Source organism: Hoplias malabaricus, chromosome 18, assembly GCF_029633855.1.
Source record: "Hoplias malabaricus isolate fHopMal1 chromosome 18, fHopMal1.hap1, whole genome shotgun sequence".
Lineage (NCBI taxonomy): Eukaryota > Metazoa > Chordata > Actinopteri > Characiformes > Erythrinidae > Hoplias > Hoplias malabaricus.
In genome coordinates, this window is record NC_089817.1 from 1,007,841 (window position 1) to 1,025,854 (window position 18,014).

The 18,014-nt window shown below is 46.6% G+C and overlaps 1 protein-coding gene across 6 annotated transcripts in view; it reads left to right on the forward strand.

Annotated features, from left to right (window-relative positions):
- Positions 1-12,899, forward strand: part of sftpba (surfactant protein Ba) — an 85,977-nt gene extending 73,078 nt beyond the window's left edge. For 2 of the 6 annotated variants that reach the window (XM_066651775.1, XM_066651776.1), the window contains exons 6-14: positions 595-717; positions 1,988-2,101; positions 7,704-7,781; positions 9,291-9,474; positions 9,594-9,736; positions 9,825-9,905; positions 10,277-10,393; positions 11,460-11,497; positions 11,900-12,895. In XM_066651775.1, coding sequence (XP_066507872.1) covers positions 595-717; positions 1,988-2,101; positions 7,704-7,781; positions 9,291-9,474; positions 9,594-9,736; positions 9,825-9,905; positions 10,277-10,393; positions 11,460-11,495 — 876 coding nt within the window. In that variant the 3' untranslated portion in view covers positions 11,496-11,497; positions 11,900-12,895. Of the gene's footprint in view, positions 1-594; positions 718-1,987; positions 2,102-7,703; positions 7,782-9,290; positions 9,475-9,593; positions 9,737-9,824; positions 9,906-10,276; positions 10,394-11,459; positions 11,498-11,899 lie in introns of all 6 variants that reach the window. The other 4 variants (XM_066651779.1, XM_066651780.1, XM_066651777.1 and 1 more) reach the window with 3 other exon arrangements.
- Positions 12,900-18,014: the final 5,115 nt, after the last annotated feature.

An 18,014-nucleotide genomic window follows, 5' to 3' on the forward strand; every position in this document is an offset into this window, starting at 1 on the left:
TAGCTGGGGGCTCTGCTTCTGTCAACGTCTTTCTGCGATGCATAGATCTGGGAAGAAGGGAAGGTCGAAATAAATTCATATCTTTTTTAAATTTAAAAAGCAAAATTACACTGAAACGCAGAAATGAAGGGAACTGCGTTTGCTCTGCTTTGTGGTGCATGTGGTTTATCTTTCACTCACCTCTTTTCCCACAGTCTCTCTCTCACTCTGTTGCTTTAAACCACAGTGTAAATAGCCTATTTTTAAATCTCTTCCGTGAAGAAATGTAAAAGAGTAGAAGAATGCTTTCCACCTCTCTGTGGTATTTAACTGGACTAATGTAAATTATTTCCACATTGTTATTCAGCACATATTTCTTTATTATGCAGTGTGTGTTAAGATAAGATTCACTTTCTACTGTGAATGATCAAATAACTTTTATGAATTACTCAGTATCTCCTCTGCATGGTCTTCCTCTTATTATTAATTTTGTAAGTGAGGGATTGTGTTGACCCACATTCAGGGAACTCCTGAGCTCCTTCAAAACCTTTATTTTTAGAGGGTGTGTGTGAAATGCGTGGAGTGTGTGCTGAAGTGTGTGTGTTTGTTGTTCAGGAGAAGCTGAAGGTGACCTTGGAAGGCATGTGTGACTCTCTTCCTGAAGAATTCTCTAAAATTTGTCGCAACCAAGTGGACAAGAACCTTGCTCTGGTCCTCGCCATCATCAACAGTTTCATGGTAAATCACACGTTCAGACGCACGACAGAAGGGATATCCCCTCGCTGAAGGTGAGGTGAAGAAAACGTTCCTGCACGCGTAATTATTCATAATTATTTATGAATGCTGAACCCGAGGAAGGAGAGCATTATTGTCTTTCATTCTGCAGCTTCTTCAGAGAGAAATCGGAAATCAGTTGTGCTCTAAATTTACTTAGAATTTAGAAAGTGCCTCATGATCAGCAGGTGTTTGTTTCATAAACTTTTGCAGCTTCTTTAGACGCAATGAAACCCATCGTCCTCAATTTTTTTTATTAATTTTTTTTCCGTGAGAGCAGGTAAACCACAAGGCTCTAGGTGAAGGTTTACTGATTAATTCCGTGTTATTTAAAAATCTCTGCCTATTCGGTTTTAACCAATCACATTCATCCCTGCCTCTTACATTCCTTCTGTCTCCAGATCCTGCCTGTAACACACCTGCTACAATCACGCGCCTCAATCATGCCATCAAACCTTAAAAGAAATAGAGCTTCTCAATGTAAACAGAAAAACAAAAAGAAAAGCAGTTCCCCAGAACCGTTTAATTCTTTTAAACCCTAGCCCTGGAATTTGGAGTTTGTATTCACACATTTCACACATTTCTCTTCAGCAGCAAAACTCATTCATGCATACAGCATTTTAAAATCAAAATCTGAAGCCCTCATATTTTACTGCTGGAGCCTCGCCAGCTTTCTCTGCCCCAGAAACAACTGGGGAATGCAACACACCTCTCTTCCCAGAGCATGGTGTGCTACGGCGGTGTGGTACAAGCCCTGAGGCTCCTCACTACGAGGTCAGCAGGTTAGAGAAGTTTGAATCTGGACAGGAATAAAACGATCAGATGAGAGCTGAGTTAAGAGACAAAAGAAACACAGAGATGTCTGAAAACACAGAACTTTTAAAAATAAAGAAATGACACCTGGACCCTATGTACATTACATACAGTACAAATAACTCATGAGATGGTTCCTCAAAATAAGCCAACGATTACTTTTTATACGGTAAATCAGCCAGTATACTGACACCTCGTGGCCATGATGTGTGTGATTCTGTACTACAACAGTTTTAAGCACGGCTGCATCCATAAGACTAACCATAGACCACTAATCCATAGACATAAAATGTTTCACTCAGGCAATACAGAATATCTAATGCATCCAGGCCTCTAGGTGTCAGTATAACTGCTGTCTTATGAAGTGAAGAGGAAACTCAACATTTTCCACCATTACTTTCCCCCTCTCCCCTCTGTGTAGATCCCTAAGGATGTTTGTGTTTATTTTCAACTGTGCGATGGTCAGTTGAGGGGGCAGTTTAAAGATCTGCTGAAGTATCACATGCAGAATATCATCCAGTTCCCTGCGGTTAAGGTAAGAGAGGAAAGAGTGAGACAGGTTGATTAATTGCATCCGGGAGTGGATACTAACCTGAAGAATGCATTACTCACTGATGTACTTGTGTAATGTGCTTTCAAAATCCTCAGGAAATTCATTCATTAATTCATTGTCTGTAACCCTTATCCAGTTCAGGGTGGTGGTGGGTCAGGAGCCTACCCGGAATCACTGGGCGCAAGACAGGAACACTCCCTGGAGGGGGCGCCAGTCCTTCACAGGGCGACACACACTCACACATTTACTCACACACTCGCACCTAGGGACACTTTTGAGTCTCCAATCCACCTACCAACGTGTGTTTTTGGAGTGTGGGAGGAAACCGGAGCACCCGGAGGAAACCCACGCAGACACAGGGAGAACACACCACACCCCTCACAGACAGTCACCCGGAGGAAACCCATGCAGACACAGGGAGAACACACCACACCCCTCACAGACAGTCACCCGGAGGAAACCCACGCAGACACAGGGAGAACACGCCACACTCCTCACAGACAGTCACCCGGAGGAAACCCATGCAGACACAGGGAGAACACACCACACCCCTCACAGACAGTCACCCGGAGGAAACCCACGCAGACACAGGGAGAACACGCCACACTCCTCACAGACAGTCACCCGGAGGAAACCCATGCAGACACAGGGAGAACACACCACACCCCTCACAGACAGTCACCCGGAGGAATCCCACGCAGACACAGGGAGAACACACCACACTCCTCACAGACAGTCACTCGGAGGAAACCCACGCAGACACAGAGAGAACACACCACACTCCTCACAGTCACCCGGAGGAAACCCACGCAGACACAGAGAGAACACACCACACTCCTCACAGTCACCTGGAGGAAACCCACGCAGACACAGGGAGAACACACCACACCCCTCACAGACAGTCACCGGGAAGAAACCCACGCGGACACAGAGAGAACACACCACACTCCTCACAGACAGTCACCCGGAGGAAACCCACACAGACACAGGGAGAACACAACACACTCCTCACAGACAGTCACCCGGAGGAAACCCACGCAGACACAGGGAGAACACACCACACCCCTCACAGACAGTCACCGGGAAGAAACCCACGCGGACACAGAGAGAACACACCACACTCCTCACAGACAGTCACCTGGAGGAAACCCACACAGACACAGGGAGAACACACCACACTCCTCACAGTCACCTGGAGGAAACCCACGCAGACACAGGGAGAACACACCACACCCCTCACAGACAGTCACCGGGAAGAAACCCACGCGGACACAGAGAGAACACACCACACCCCTCACAGTCACCTGGAGGAAACCCACGCAGACACAGGGAGAACACGCCACACTCCTCACAGACAGTCACCCGGAGGAAACCCACGCAGACACAGGGAGAACACAACACACCCCTCACAGACAGTCACCCGGAAGAAACCCACGCAGACACAAAGAGAACACACCACACTCCTCACAGACAGTCACCCGGAGGAAACCCACGCAGACACAGAGAGAACACACCACACTCCTCACAGTCACCTGAAGGAAACCCACGCAGACACAGAGAGAACACACCACACTCCTCACAGTCACCTGAAGGAAACCCACGCAGACACAGGGAGAACACACCACACTCCTCACAGACAGTCACCCGGAGGAAACCCACGCAGATACAGGGAGAACACACCACACTCCTCACAGACAGTCACCCGGAGGAAACCCACACAGACACAGGGAGAACACAACACACTCCTCACAGACAGTCACCCGGAGGAAACCCACGCAGACACAGGGAGAACACACCACACTCCTCACAGACAGTCACTCGGAGGAAACCCACGCAGACACAGAGAGAACACACCACACTCCTCACAGTCACCCGGAGGAAACCCACGCAGACACAGAGAGAACACACCACACTCCTCACAGTCACCTGGAGGAAACCCACGCAGACACAGGGAGAACACACCACACCCCTCACAGACAGTCACCGGGAAGAAACCCACGCGGACACAGAGAGAACACACCACACTCCTCACAGACAGTCACCCGGAGGAAACCCACGCAGACACAGGGAGAACACAACACTCCTCACAGACAGTCACCCGGAGGAAACCCACGCAGACACAGGGAGAACACACCACACCCCTCACAGACAGTCACCGGGAAGAAACCCACGCGGACACAGAGAGAACACACCACACTCCTCACAGACAGTCACCTGGAGGAAACCCACACAGACACAGGGAGAACACACCACACTCCTCACAGTCACCTGGAGGAAACCCACGCAGACACAGGGAGAACACACCACACCCCTCACAGACAGTCACCGGGAAGAAACCCACGCGGACACAGAGAGAACACACCACACCCCTCACAGTCACCTGGAGGAAACCCACGCAGACACAGGGAGAACACGCCACACTCCTCACAGACAGTCACCCGGAGGAAACCCACGCACACACAGGGAGAACACACCACACTCCTCACAGACAGTCACCCGGAGGAAACCCACGCAGACACAGGGAGAACACAACACACCCCTCACAGACAGTCACCCGGAAGAAACCCACGCAGACACAAAGAGAACACACCACACTCCTCACAGACAGTCACCCGGAGGAAACCCACGCAGACACAGAGAGAACACACCACACTCCTCACAGTCACCTGAAGGAAACCCACGCAGACACAGAGAGAACACACCACACTCCTCACAGTCACCTGAAGGAAACCCACGCAGACACAGGGAGAACACACCACACTCCTCACAGACAGTCACCCGGAGGAAACCCACGCAGATACAGGGAGAACACACCACACTCCTCACAGACAGTCACCCGGAGGAAACCCACACAGACACAGGGAGAACACAACACACTCCTCACAGACAGTCACCCGGAGGAAACCCACGCAGACACAGGGAGAACACACCACACTCCTCACAGACAGTCACTCGGAGGAAACCCACGCAGACACAGAGAGAACACACCACACTCCTCACAGTCACCCGGAGGAAACCCACGCAGACACAGAGAGAACACACCACACTCCTCACAGTCACCTGGAGGAAACCCACGCAGACACAGGGAGAACACACCACACCCCTCACAGACAGTCACCGGGAAGAAACCCACGCGGACACAGAGAGAACACACCACACTCCTCACAGACAGTCACCCGGAGGAAACCCACGCAGACACAGGGAGAACACAACACTCCTCACAGACAGTCACCCGGAGGAAACCCACGCAGACACAGGGAGAACACACCACACCCCTCACAGACAGTCACCGGGAAGAAACCCACGCGGACACAGAGAGAACACACCACACTCCTCACAGACAGTCACCTGGAGGAAACCCACACAGACACAGGGAGAACACACCACACTCCTCACAGTCACCTGGAGGAAACCCACGCAGACACAGGGAGAACACACCACACCCCTCACAGACAGTCACCGGGAAGAAACCCACGCGGACACAGAGAGAACACACCACACCCCTCACAGTCACCTGGAGGAAACCCACGCAGACACAGGGAGAACACGCCACACTCCTCACAGACAGTCACCCGGAGGAAACCCACGCACACACAGGGAGAACACACCACACTCCTCACAGACAGTCACCCGGAGGAAACCCACGCAGACACAGGGAGAACACAACACACCCCTCACAGACAGTCACCCGGAAGAAACCCACGCAGACACAAAGAGAACACACCACACTCCTCACAGACAGTCACCCGGAGGAAACCCACGCAGACACAGAGAGAACACACCACACTCCTCACAGTCACCTGAAGGAAACCCACGCAGTCACAGAGAGAACACACCACACTCCTCACAGTCACCTGAAGGAAACCCACGCAGACACAGGGAGAACACACCACACTCCTCACAGACAGTCACCCGGAGGAAACCCACGCAGATACAGGGAGAACACACCACACTCCTCACAGACAGTCACCCGGAGGAAACCCACACAGACACAGGGAGAACACAACACACTCCTCACAGACAGTCACCCGGAGGAAACCCACGCAGACACAGGGAGAACACACCACACCCCTCACAGACAGTCACCGGAAAGAAACCCACGCGGACACAGAGAGAACACACCACACTCCTTACAGACAGTCACCTGGAGGAAACCCACGCAGACACAGGGAGAACACACCACACTCCTCACAGTCACCTGGAGGAAACCCATGCAGACACAGGGAGAACACACCACACTCCTCACAGACAGTCACCCGGAGGAAACCCACGCAGACACAGGGAGAACACACCACACTCCTCACAGACAGTCACCCGGAGGAAACCCACGCAGATACAGGGAGAACACACCACACTCCTCACAGACAGTCACCCGGAGGAAACCCACACAGACACAGGGAGAACACAACACACTCCTCACAGACAGTCACCCGGAGGAAACCCACGCAGACACAGGGAGAACACACCACACCCCTCACAGACAGTCACCGGGAAGAAACCCACGCGGACACAGAGAGAACACACCACACTTCTCACAGACAGTCACCTGGAGGAAACCCACGCAGACACAGGGAGAACACACCACACTCCTCACAGTCACCTGGAGGAAACCCACGCAGACACAGGGAGAACACACCACACTCCTCACAGACAGTCACCCGGAGGAAACCCACGCAGACACAGGGAGAACACACCACACTCCTCACAGACAGTCACCCGGAGGAAACCCACGCAGATACAGGGAGAACACACCACACTCCTCACAGACAGTCACCCGGAGGAAACCCACACAGACACAGGGAGAACACAACACACTCCTCACAGACAGTCACCCGGAGGAAACCCACGCAGACACAGGGAGAACACACCACACCCCTCAGAGACAGTCACCGGGAAGAAACCCACGCGGACACAGAGAGAACACACCACACTTCTCACAGACAGTCACCTGGAGGAAACCCACGCAGACACAGGGAGAACACACCACACTCCTCACAGTCACCTGGAGGAAACCCACGCAGACACAGGGAGAACACACCACACCCCTCACAGACAGTCACCGGGAAGAAACCCACGCGGACATAGAGAGAACACACCACACTCCTCACAGACAGTCACCTGGAGGAAACCCACGCAGACACAGGGAGAACACACCACACTCCTCACAGTCACCTGGAGGAAACCCACGCAGACACAGGGAGAACACACCACACTCCTCACAGACAGTCACCCGGAGCGGGATTCGAACCCACAACCTCCTAGTCCCTGGAGCTGTGACAGAGACACTACCTGCTGCACCATTTAAATTAAATATTTTAAATCTTTACCTGTATTTAAATAACTGTAAGTAGTTACCAGCCACCTCTGGAAAAAAAGAGTGTTCAGAAGTGACATTGTCATTGTCGCTGAGTTGTTCATAGATATATGAAAAGTAAAGAAGCCATGGGATGATTGAGTCCTTTCTTTTATGTGTTTGTTTATTCACTAAATATTATCAGTTAATTTTGAATGGTGTCCTTGGCTCCTTCATCTTAGGATTCAGTAGCTGTTGTTAATTCGGTTCCTCTGTTTTTTTCTCTTGCAGCAGCTGAACTCCTCTATTCCCTGTGCCTTATGCACTTACGTTGTGGATGTAGTGGAATGTATCATCCCTAAAACAGCGGTAAGATCAAATCAGACACATGCTCAAATGTACGAACACAAAGCAGACACTGGCTTAAGATCATAATACTCAAGTGAAGGGCACTTTATTTACCCCTGTCCACAGTGACCAGAGTTGCTGAGGTTTTTGATGTTTAAAGATGCAGCTGAAGGTATCTGAACAGCCGTAGCTCTCTTTTTTTAGTTTATTTCAGAGAAAATTAACAAATGTAAAACATTTGGACTGCATTCATCATTCCTCTGATCATACACAGCAGGGTCAGCTCTGAGAATACAACACCCTCACTCAGAAACAAACACAGCTCCCCCAACAGGGCAGAGAGCTTTGTGCATCATTTCTAGAGTGAAAAGGAGACAGATTAGATTAGATTAGATTCAAATGTATTGTCATTGTTCAGAATACTGGTACATTGAAACGCCAATGAAATGCAGTTGGCATCTAACCAGAAGTGCAGTAAACAGTATTATTTACTATGGCAAATGGTATACAGTAGATTGTAGAACATTAAATATAGCTGTTGTATTGCAGCAGATATGAGTTAAACACATTAGCAGTGCAGAAGGAACAGGGGATACGTGGAGGTCACACAGAGATCTGATTCTGCTCTGATGTATTCCACTCTGCTCAGCATGAACATGCATGTGCTGGGACTCCTCTGTCTGCAGATTTACACCAGGACAAAAGAGACAGCAATGTCCGCTGGGTTTTATCCAGCTTTTAATAATCACTGTGTGTTTCTTTCTTGGCTACGTTTACACTTTCACAGATTCATATTTGATTGGGCCACAGACCCTTGCTTTATAAAGTCTTCAGCTACTACAATAATAAAAGTGGTAATATTTAGAGTTTTAATAAAGGATGATTAGTTGTTTTATTGATCGGCTGATTGAGGGATAGCATGGTGGAGCAAAAGATAATGATGCGCTTGAATGCTTCCCAATGGAAATATGCTGCTGGAGGGACCCTGGCTGCTCGCTCTGTTGCGACCTGAAAGTAAGATATTAGAGATGAGTTTGCACAGTGTGGTTAATATGGTGGTGGTATTCAAACTGTGGTGTGTGCTTCCCCCTAGTGGGAAACACAGTAATTGCAGGGTAGGGCAAAAAAATAAAAAATAACCAAACAAACATTTAAACGGCACTATCATCTCTCTCTGGTGTAGCAGGTAACATTCCTGCTCCATTGTGTGACGACTCCAAGTGCAGGAGCACCACACTTTACCCTGAGTCCCTGAGCTAGACTCCTAACTGTATTGTAACATGTTGGAAAGAGGACATTGCTCTGGATCAGAGGAGAGTCTGCCAAATCCTGTAAATGTACAAAAGTGTTTTGGCTTCTGTTTAGCAGCTTAACCCTAAAACTAAAGAAGCAAGCTTCAGGAACCAAGCCTGTCTTAGTTTATTACACCGAGCGGAAGACTGCTGATGTTTCTACACTTGTGTCGAACTGAATCTAGGTCCAATGTGAAGTAATGTCTTTGTTTCTATATGTTTCTCTATATGTTCTCAGACCCTGCTGACCAGTCTGTCGAAGGAGCTGTGTAAGGTCTTCCCTCCGATCGTCCAGAGTCAGTGCACTGGCACCGTTACGAGAGTCATAAAGACTCTGATCAATGTCCTGCTGGACTTCTTCTCTGGGGAAAACGTCTGCACGGTCCTGCGTCTCTGTCCAGGCACAGAATCATCAGACATGAGTATGGGCCAAAATACGTTTCCTTTTTATGTTTAAAACCGGTTGGGTCCAGAATATGTGAAAATTCACTACACTCTACTACACGATTCTCACCATGTTCCTCTCTCTCTCTCTCTTTAGTGAGGATGTCTTTGTCTGACTGCGACTCCTGTTTGACTTTGGCGGTTTTGAGTCGTCTGCAGCTGGTTCCCGACGTCTCTGAGCTGGACTCCTCCTCGTTTCTCCGCACCGTCTGCACCTCTCACCCGGACGTGCTGCCCAAGGTCCGACAGCCTCACTCCTCCAGCTGTGACCCTTTCACCTTTGTATGAACTTTGTATGTTTATGAGATATCTCTCTGGTTCTCTGCAGTGCGAGAGCTTCACGCAGCGCCATGGCCATCAGCTCCAGGGGCTTCTGGGTAAAGAGATGACTGCTCTGGAAATGTGTGAGGTAGTGCACTTGCAGTTTGCTGTCTTTTTTTTTTTTTTAACCACGTGTGTTTATGTGAAGTACCTTCAGTGACCACCAGAGGGCTTCAAACGTCTTAATTAATGTCTTGGATCATGAAAGGGTGTATGGAAGCCTGTTGTGGCCATTTACAGAGGTGGCCAATAACAAATCAGAATTTTTATATCAGAAACAGACATTACATGGTTCAGTTCACTACTAATAAAGACAGACTGGGTTCAGAAGCGATGTATGTTTACTGTGTTGTAGGCAGTGGGAAATATAAATGAGTAAGTAAATATACAAAGAGCTCTTTATATTTATTGATTTTTATATTGAAGTTTGGCATAAAACCCTTCTTCTGTGCTCCTCAGAGAGCAGATCTGTGTGAGAAGAAGGACCTGAATGAGACCCCTGTCTCTGGAGGAAACCCCTGCTCCCTCGGCTCTGGCTACAGCTGCAGAAACCTGCAGACGGCACAGGAGTGTGGGGTGAGTGAGGAGCGCAGACACAAGCAGAGAACTCATTTATCGGCTGTATTTACTACTTTATCCACAATAAATTGAGTGATTGTCAGATTCATGGTAAAGTGCCTCTCTGTATGAAGACAGTAAGATGTTTAATGGCGCTGTGAATCTCTGGCTCATTTATTCATTATTACAATAATATATTACATAAAACGAATCTTTTGACGAGGGGACGCACTGCACCCTGCAGGATGTGAATGTGGGTTCTCTAGAGACAACTTTAAACTCATCACAGGTGGTTTTTCGAACTGAATTTTCTCAGATGGAATGGCTTTGGTTCTGTACTGTACAGACTGCATTTTTGTACCACCAAGACGTCTTCTGAGACGGAGTATTCAGGTTCCACAAGACCTTCCTGTTCCTTCAGGTTGGAGTGTTCCTTTGCCTGGGGCTGGAGACCAGCGTGTCCTGTCTGACACCAACACCAACACCCTTCTCTGGGAATGAAATGCCATTTTGAGTTTCTTCATTTTCTCCAAACTACTGTTAATCTCTGAAGGCCTGGGTTAGACTTGAAGTGTTAGGGGTCGAGAAGGAGAGAGAGAGAGAGAGAAAGAGTGAGAGAGAGGGGGGAGAGAGTGAGAGAGAGAGAGAGAGAGAGAGAGGGAGAGAGAGAGAGAGAGGGGGGAGAAAGAGAGACAGAGAGAGAGGGAGCGTTAAAGAGAGAGAGAAGGGGGAGAAAGAGAGAGTGAGAGGGGGGAGAAAGAGAGAGAGAGGGAGAGTTAAAGAGTGAGAGAGAGGGGAGATAGTGGGGGAGAGAGAGAGTGAGAGAGGGGGGAGAAAGAGAGAGAGAATTGCTGTGGACTGCAATATACCATGACACTAAGTCGGTCTGTGAGTTGTGTGACAGTGTATCTGTGAATGTGTGTGTGTTTGTTGGAAATGTTGCAGCAATCTCAGCTCATGTTAAGTCCAAGAAACATCAAGTACATCTTATCTTAATTAAATGAGGGCATTCGGTTATAGATTAGTGGAGTTTAAAGGTCCTTTCTATGTTGTAAATATCATGTGTGTGGTGTATTCCTCTCAGGTGGTTTCCTTCTGTCAGACGAGTGTGTGGAACTGAGTGTAAGTATTCATTACATCACTTTGAACAATCTGCTGCACAGTAAAAGATTTTCACTCACTCTTCAGGACACACACAGTTTGTAGTCAGTTGTTCATCTGCATTGAGGTGCACCTGTTGTGGACGGTGAGATTATGCAGTGTGTAATCTCTATAGAAGAATATGAAATTAAAAACTTGAGGCTAACATCACCATGCCCACTGAGCAGCTACGATTCAGAGCTCCGTCCAGTACTTTTGGGATGAGTTGGGGTGGTGCTGCTGATCCAGAGCTAATCGTCTATAATATACGCACCTGACCTCACTAATCTCAATGTGGCTGAATACAACTGGAACATGGTCATTTTATTTATTTATTTTTTTATTAATTGTTAGTAACCGTGGTATTGTTCTCTTTCATCCCAGACTTCAGACAAACTCCTGGTTCTGGACTTTCCACTTTTCCTGCACATGTCATCATTATCTCATCTCTACTGCTGTAAAGCTGATGATTTTATAAAAGCTTTGACCAGCACTTTGCCTTTTTTCCTAAAAAAAACACTTGTTTTGTTTACTTTTCTAATCTGAGCTACAAGTTCAGCCCGAGCCCTGACCCATGAGCCCCGGGCGGTTTGGCCTCTATTGCCTGGACAAATAAGATAACGCCACTTTGATTTCACTTTAAAAATGAGCCAGGTGAGTTTACTATGACCCGGCCACAGCTATTGATTTATTTACTTTCACATGATTTCTGTCTTTTACAATAAACAAGAACCACTCGCTCCGGTCAAAGTCCTCACACACGTTTACACTCGGCAGGTTCAGGGAAACCCATGTTAGGTCTCATAAACTCCTCCAGTCACCAAACAACACAAGCCTTGACTTCATTATGTGGGTCAGCTCTGTCCTGTCGGTCGAGACAAAAATCTGTAACAATGAGAGAGAATGAACACTGTCTGATTTTATATTGATTCGACATCATTGTCAACAACAGCAATAAAACCTCTTCTCCATTCTGAATAAAACCGAGTGATTCTTGGTGGAAATTTCACATTTATTACATTTCATTTCAGAATAGAAATGTTGTCATTTTGAAGGCGGAGAGTTTATCTGCGGAAGTTAATTTCCAGATATTTTCTGAACGTATTGGAAATTCAGAATAATGTTGGGGTCATATTTTGCATATTTCTGCATTTTTCAAGGTCATGATGGGTCTGGAGCCCACACAGAACGTGGAATAGCAATGATGTTTATTTAAAATATAGCACATCTCCAGTGCTCTTACGGCCCACGTTGGGTCTTGAATGCCACGGTTGCCGCAGCCTTGTTTTGGGCCTGATATCAGGGGCATTGTGGACCCAATCTCTCACACATCACATGCTGTAACTTGTCAAGCCCAGCTCATGATATTTGGCCCTACGTCTGACCCACGCAACAATTGCCAATGCTGTGACTGAACTTGTGAAACAGATTTGACCCAAATGTTTCTGGAGTAGGCTCCAGAATCTCAGTGACCCTGATCAGGATGAAGTTGTTACTGAAAAAGAATGTGGGAATGTTATTTATTGTATAATATAATTCTGGACGGGCGTCACGGTGGCGCAACAGGTGGTGTGTCTGTCACAGCTCCAGGGTCCTGGAGGTTTTGGGTTCGAGTCCCGCTCCGGGTGACTGTCTGTGAGGAGTGTGGTGTGTTCTCCCTGTGTCTGCGTGGGTTTCCTCCGGGTGACTGTTTGTGAGGAGTGTGGTGTGTTCTCCCTGTGTCTGCGTGGGTTTCCTCCGGGTGACTGTCTTTGAGGAGTGTGGTGTGTTCTACCTGTGTCTGCGTGGGTTTCCTCCGGGTGACTGTCTGTGAGGAGTGCGGTGTGTTCTCCCTGTGTCTGCGTGGGTTTTCTCCGGGTGACTGTCTATGAGGAGTGTGGTGTGTTCTCCCTGTGTCTGCGTGGGTTTCCTCCGGGTGACTGTCTGTGAGAAGTGTGGTGTGTTCTCCTTGTGTCTGCGTGGGTTTCCTCCGGGTGACTGTCTGTGAGAAGTGTGGTGTGTTCTCTCTGTGTCTGCGTGGGTTTCCTCCGGGTGACTGTCTGTGAGAAGTGTGGTGTGTTCTCTCTGTGTCTGCGTGGGTTTCCTCCGGGTGACTGTCTGTGAGGAGTGTGGTGTGTTCTCCCTGTGTCTGCGTGGGTTTCCTCCGGGTGACTGTCTGTGAGGAGTGCGGTGTGTTCTCCCCGTGTCTGCGTGGGTTTTCTCCGGGTGACTGTCTATGAGGAGTGTGGTGTGTTCTCTGTGTGTCTGCGTGGGTTTCCTCCGGGTGACTGTCTGTGAGGAGTGTGGTGTGTTCTCATTGTGTCTGCGTGGGTTTCCTCCGGGTGACTGTCTGTGAGAAGTGTGGTGTGTTCTCTCTGTGTCTGCGTGGGTTTCCTCCGGGTGCTCCGGTTTCCTCCCACGCTCCAAAAACACACGTTGGTAGGTGGATTGGAGACTCAAAAGTGTCCGTAGGTGTGAGTGAATGTATGAAAGTGTGTAGCCCTGTGAAGGACTGGCGTCCCCTCCAGGGAGTGTTCCCACCTTGCGCCCAGTGATTCCAGGTAGGCTCCGGACCCATCGCCGCCCTGAACTGGATAAGGGTTAGAGACAATGAATGAATGAATAATTCTGGACCTTTCCTATTGATGCATTTGACCAATGTGAAAAAAAGTCTGAATGTCTCTTGCTGATTTTTCACTAACAGCTCTGTATATATTTAAATGTGTCTCAGCTCTAAGTAACAATCAGACTCTCAGCACAAACTGCTGCAAGCTGCTAGAGTGATGCAATTGAGCTGAGATGGCGAATGGCCGTTGATGCAGTGACTCAGAGTCCATACAGCTCCACTTTTACCAGGTTTGGTCAGGTGTTGGTGAACTGATCTCAGCCCTGTAGAGTTGTGTGAACATATTTAAAGACTGTTTCTCTTTCTTGCTGAGACAGCGAGACTAAAACCAACAGCTGGACTCCACGAGCCCCCAGCCCCCCTCCAATTCCCCTAAATATGGCACATTTTACTGTGAGGTAAAGTTGACCTTCTCCAGTTACAGCTGATTGCAGTGGTCCTTTCTCCCTGCTTCATGTCCCGTAGGTCAATACCCAAATACGCTCGCAGGCCTCATGAGTGTGTGGAAAAGTCTTAACCCACACCGAATACAGAAGTAGCAACTGAAAACAAACAGGTCACGTCCAGACGTTTGTGAACATTGTTAATCCAACATTTTCTCTGAAATGAAGCCATTTGTTCCTCATTACAACAATCAATGTCTCTTCTCTCCTGGGGAGGCCTTACGCTAGATATTGGAACATTGCTGTGAAAATCTGATCATATTCAGCCATGTAAGTGAGGTCAGATGCTGATGGAGGATTAGTTCTGGATCACAAACCGCTCCAGCTCATCTGAGGAATGGGATGTACTGTTGTACTGGTGTGGAATTTAAGTCATTGACTATAGTGTACAAGCTTTTGGACATGTGTCTGGAGTAGTTTAATCCACATATTTATAAAACCTAATATTAATATTAATATTAATCCTGTATATGAGGTGATCCCCTTTGAGATTAGAAGTTAACTCTGAGGCAAATGCTCCCTCTTGGGAAGATACTTTTACTTTAGTCATTATTTTAGCCAAATAAGAATACGTTCACTGGAGGGTGAATATAAGACATGCTTGTGTTAGTGCTTTTCCTGCATTCAAACGGAAGCCGGATCCATCGAGCCATGACTGCAGGCCACAAGTTTAATGGATTTAATAAGCATAGTTTGTTATAGCAGGGTAACATCAACTCTGCTTATATTCATTATCAGCACCAACTACAGTGTGATACTGCTTTAAAACAACAACTCCACAAGTATTGCTTATTAGTGAACAGTGATCAGACACAACAGATTATGACGTGTTCTGTAGTTATAATGTGGCTAAGCAACGTTAACATTTTCCTGGTCATTTCTGTTATATATTTTAGGTGTAGATCTATGTTAATGCAGGCATCTGTTTTGTAGATCTAAGCACATGCACCTGCTTTGTGTAGGTCTATGATAGTGTAGGCAGATGTTTTGTGTACAACCTGGTCTCACACTCACTCATGACCTACAGTCACATTTATAGGGGACTGCAATTCGTGACATAGTCACATATTTTCCACATTTAATGAGTCAATATCACAATCATAAGTGAATGGGAAATTTCCATAGAAACACTATGTGACAGTAACAGGAAACTCCTCCTCATTACAGTCATCACTCATTACTCAGAAAAAGGCATAATGCGAATCACAGGTCATAGGTTCTTATTCCAACAAAGGCATAAAGTATTTTATTATAATATTTCTCCTGAGCGATGTTTATTATTGGTGTCCTACTTTAGCTTTAACTCTGACGAGAACATTTCTTTCACTTAACGTTATTTTGACTAATTTTCAAAAGGTTAATAGTGAAAAGGACATTTCTCTAGACGTTATTTGCTTCGATATTTTAGTAAATAATGAATTAGTTACGTTATATTTTCTGTAAATAAAAATAAGACTGTGGTATTAACGGATGGTAAAGATGCTTTAATGAGGAGGAGTTGTCGTGTTACTGTCGTATAACACGGGGCACTGATATGAGGGTTTTTACGGTAATTACCCATTCACTTATGATTGTGATATTGACGCATAAAATATGGAAAATATCCGACTATGTCACGAATTGCAGTCTCCTGTATATGTGACTATATCATGAAGAGGAGTGAGACCGGGTGGTTGTGTAGGTCTACCTTAGCACAGGTCCTCTATTTTGTGTAAGTCTACATTAGCACCGGTTCTCTAATTTGGAAGGTCTACGTTACCACAGGTCATCTATTTTGTGTAGGTCTACGTTACCACAGGTCATCTATTTTGAGTAAGTCTACCTTACCACAGGTCATCTATTTTGTGTAGGTCTACGTTACCACAGGTCATCTATTTTGAGTAAGTCTACCTTACCACAGGTCATCTATTTGTGTAGGTATACATTAACACAGGTCATCTATTTTGTGTAGATCTACCTTAGCACAGATCGTCTATTTTGTGTAGGTCTACGTTACCACAGGTCATCTATTTTGTGTAGGTCTACCTTAGCACGAATCGTCTATTTTGTGTAGGTCTACGTTAGCACAGGTTATCTCTGTTGTGTAGGTCTACGTTACCACAGGTCATCTATTTTGTGTAGGTCTACGTTACCACAGGTCATCCATTCTGTGTAAATCTACGTTACCACAGGTCATCTATTTGTGTAGGTATACATTAGCACAGGTCATCTATTTTGTGTAAGTCTATGCTACCACGGGTCATCTATTTTGTGTAAATCTACGTTACCACAGGTCATCTATTTGTGTAGGTATACATTAGCACAGGTCATCTATTTTGTGTAAGTCTATGCTACCACGGGTCATCTATTTTGTGTAAGTCTACGTTACCACAGGTCATCTATTTTGTGTAGGTCTACGTTACCACAGGTCATCTATTTGTGTAGGTATACATTAGCACAGGTCATGTATTTTGTGTAAGTCTATGCTACCACGGGTCATCTATTTTGTGTAAGTCTACGTTACCACAGGTCATCTATTTTGTGTAGGTCTACGTTAGCACAGGTCGTCTATTTTGTGTAAGTCTACGTTACCACAGGTCATGTATTTTGTGTAGGTCTACGTTAGCACAGGTCATCTATTTGTGTAGGTATACATTAGCACAGGTCATCTATTTTGTGTAAGTCTATGCTACCACGGGTCATCTATTTTGTGTAAGTCTACGTTACCACAGGTCATCTATTTTGTGTAGGTCTACGTTACCACAGGTCATCTATTTGTGTAGGTATACATTAGCACAGGTCATCTATTTTGTGTAAGTCTATGCTACCACGGGTCATCTATTTTGTGTAAGTCTACGTTACCACAGGTCATCTATTTTGTGTAGGTCTACGTTACCACAGGTCATCTATTTGTGTAGGTATACATTAGCACAGGTCATCTATTTTGTGTAAGTCTATGCTACCACGGGTCATCTATTTTGTGTAAGTCTACGTTACCACAGGTCATCTATTTTGTGTAGGTCTACGTTAGCACAGGTCGTCTATTTTGTGTAAGTCTACGTTACCACAGGTCATGTATTTTGTGTAGGTCTACGTTGGCACAGGTCATCCATTCTGTGTAGGTATACATTAGCACAGGTCATCTATTTTGTGGTCTACGTTAGCACAGGTCATCTATTTTGTGTAAGTCTACGTTACCACAGTTCATCTATTTTGTGTAGGTCTACGTTAGCACAGGTCATCTATTTTGTGTAGGTCTACGTTACCACAGGTCATCTATTTTGTGTAGGTCTACGTTAGCACAGGTCGTCTATTTTGTGTAAGTCTACGTTACCACAGGTCATCTATTTTGTGTAGGTCTACGTTAGCACAGGTCGTCTATTTTGTGTAAGTCTACGTTACCACAGGTCATGTATTTTGTGTAGGTCTACGTTACCACAGGTCATCTATTTTGTGTAGGTCTACGTTAGCA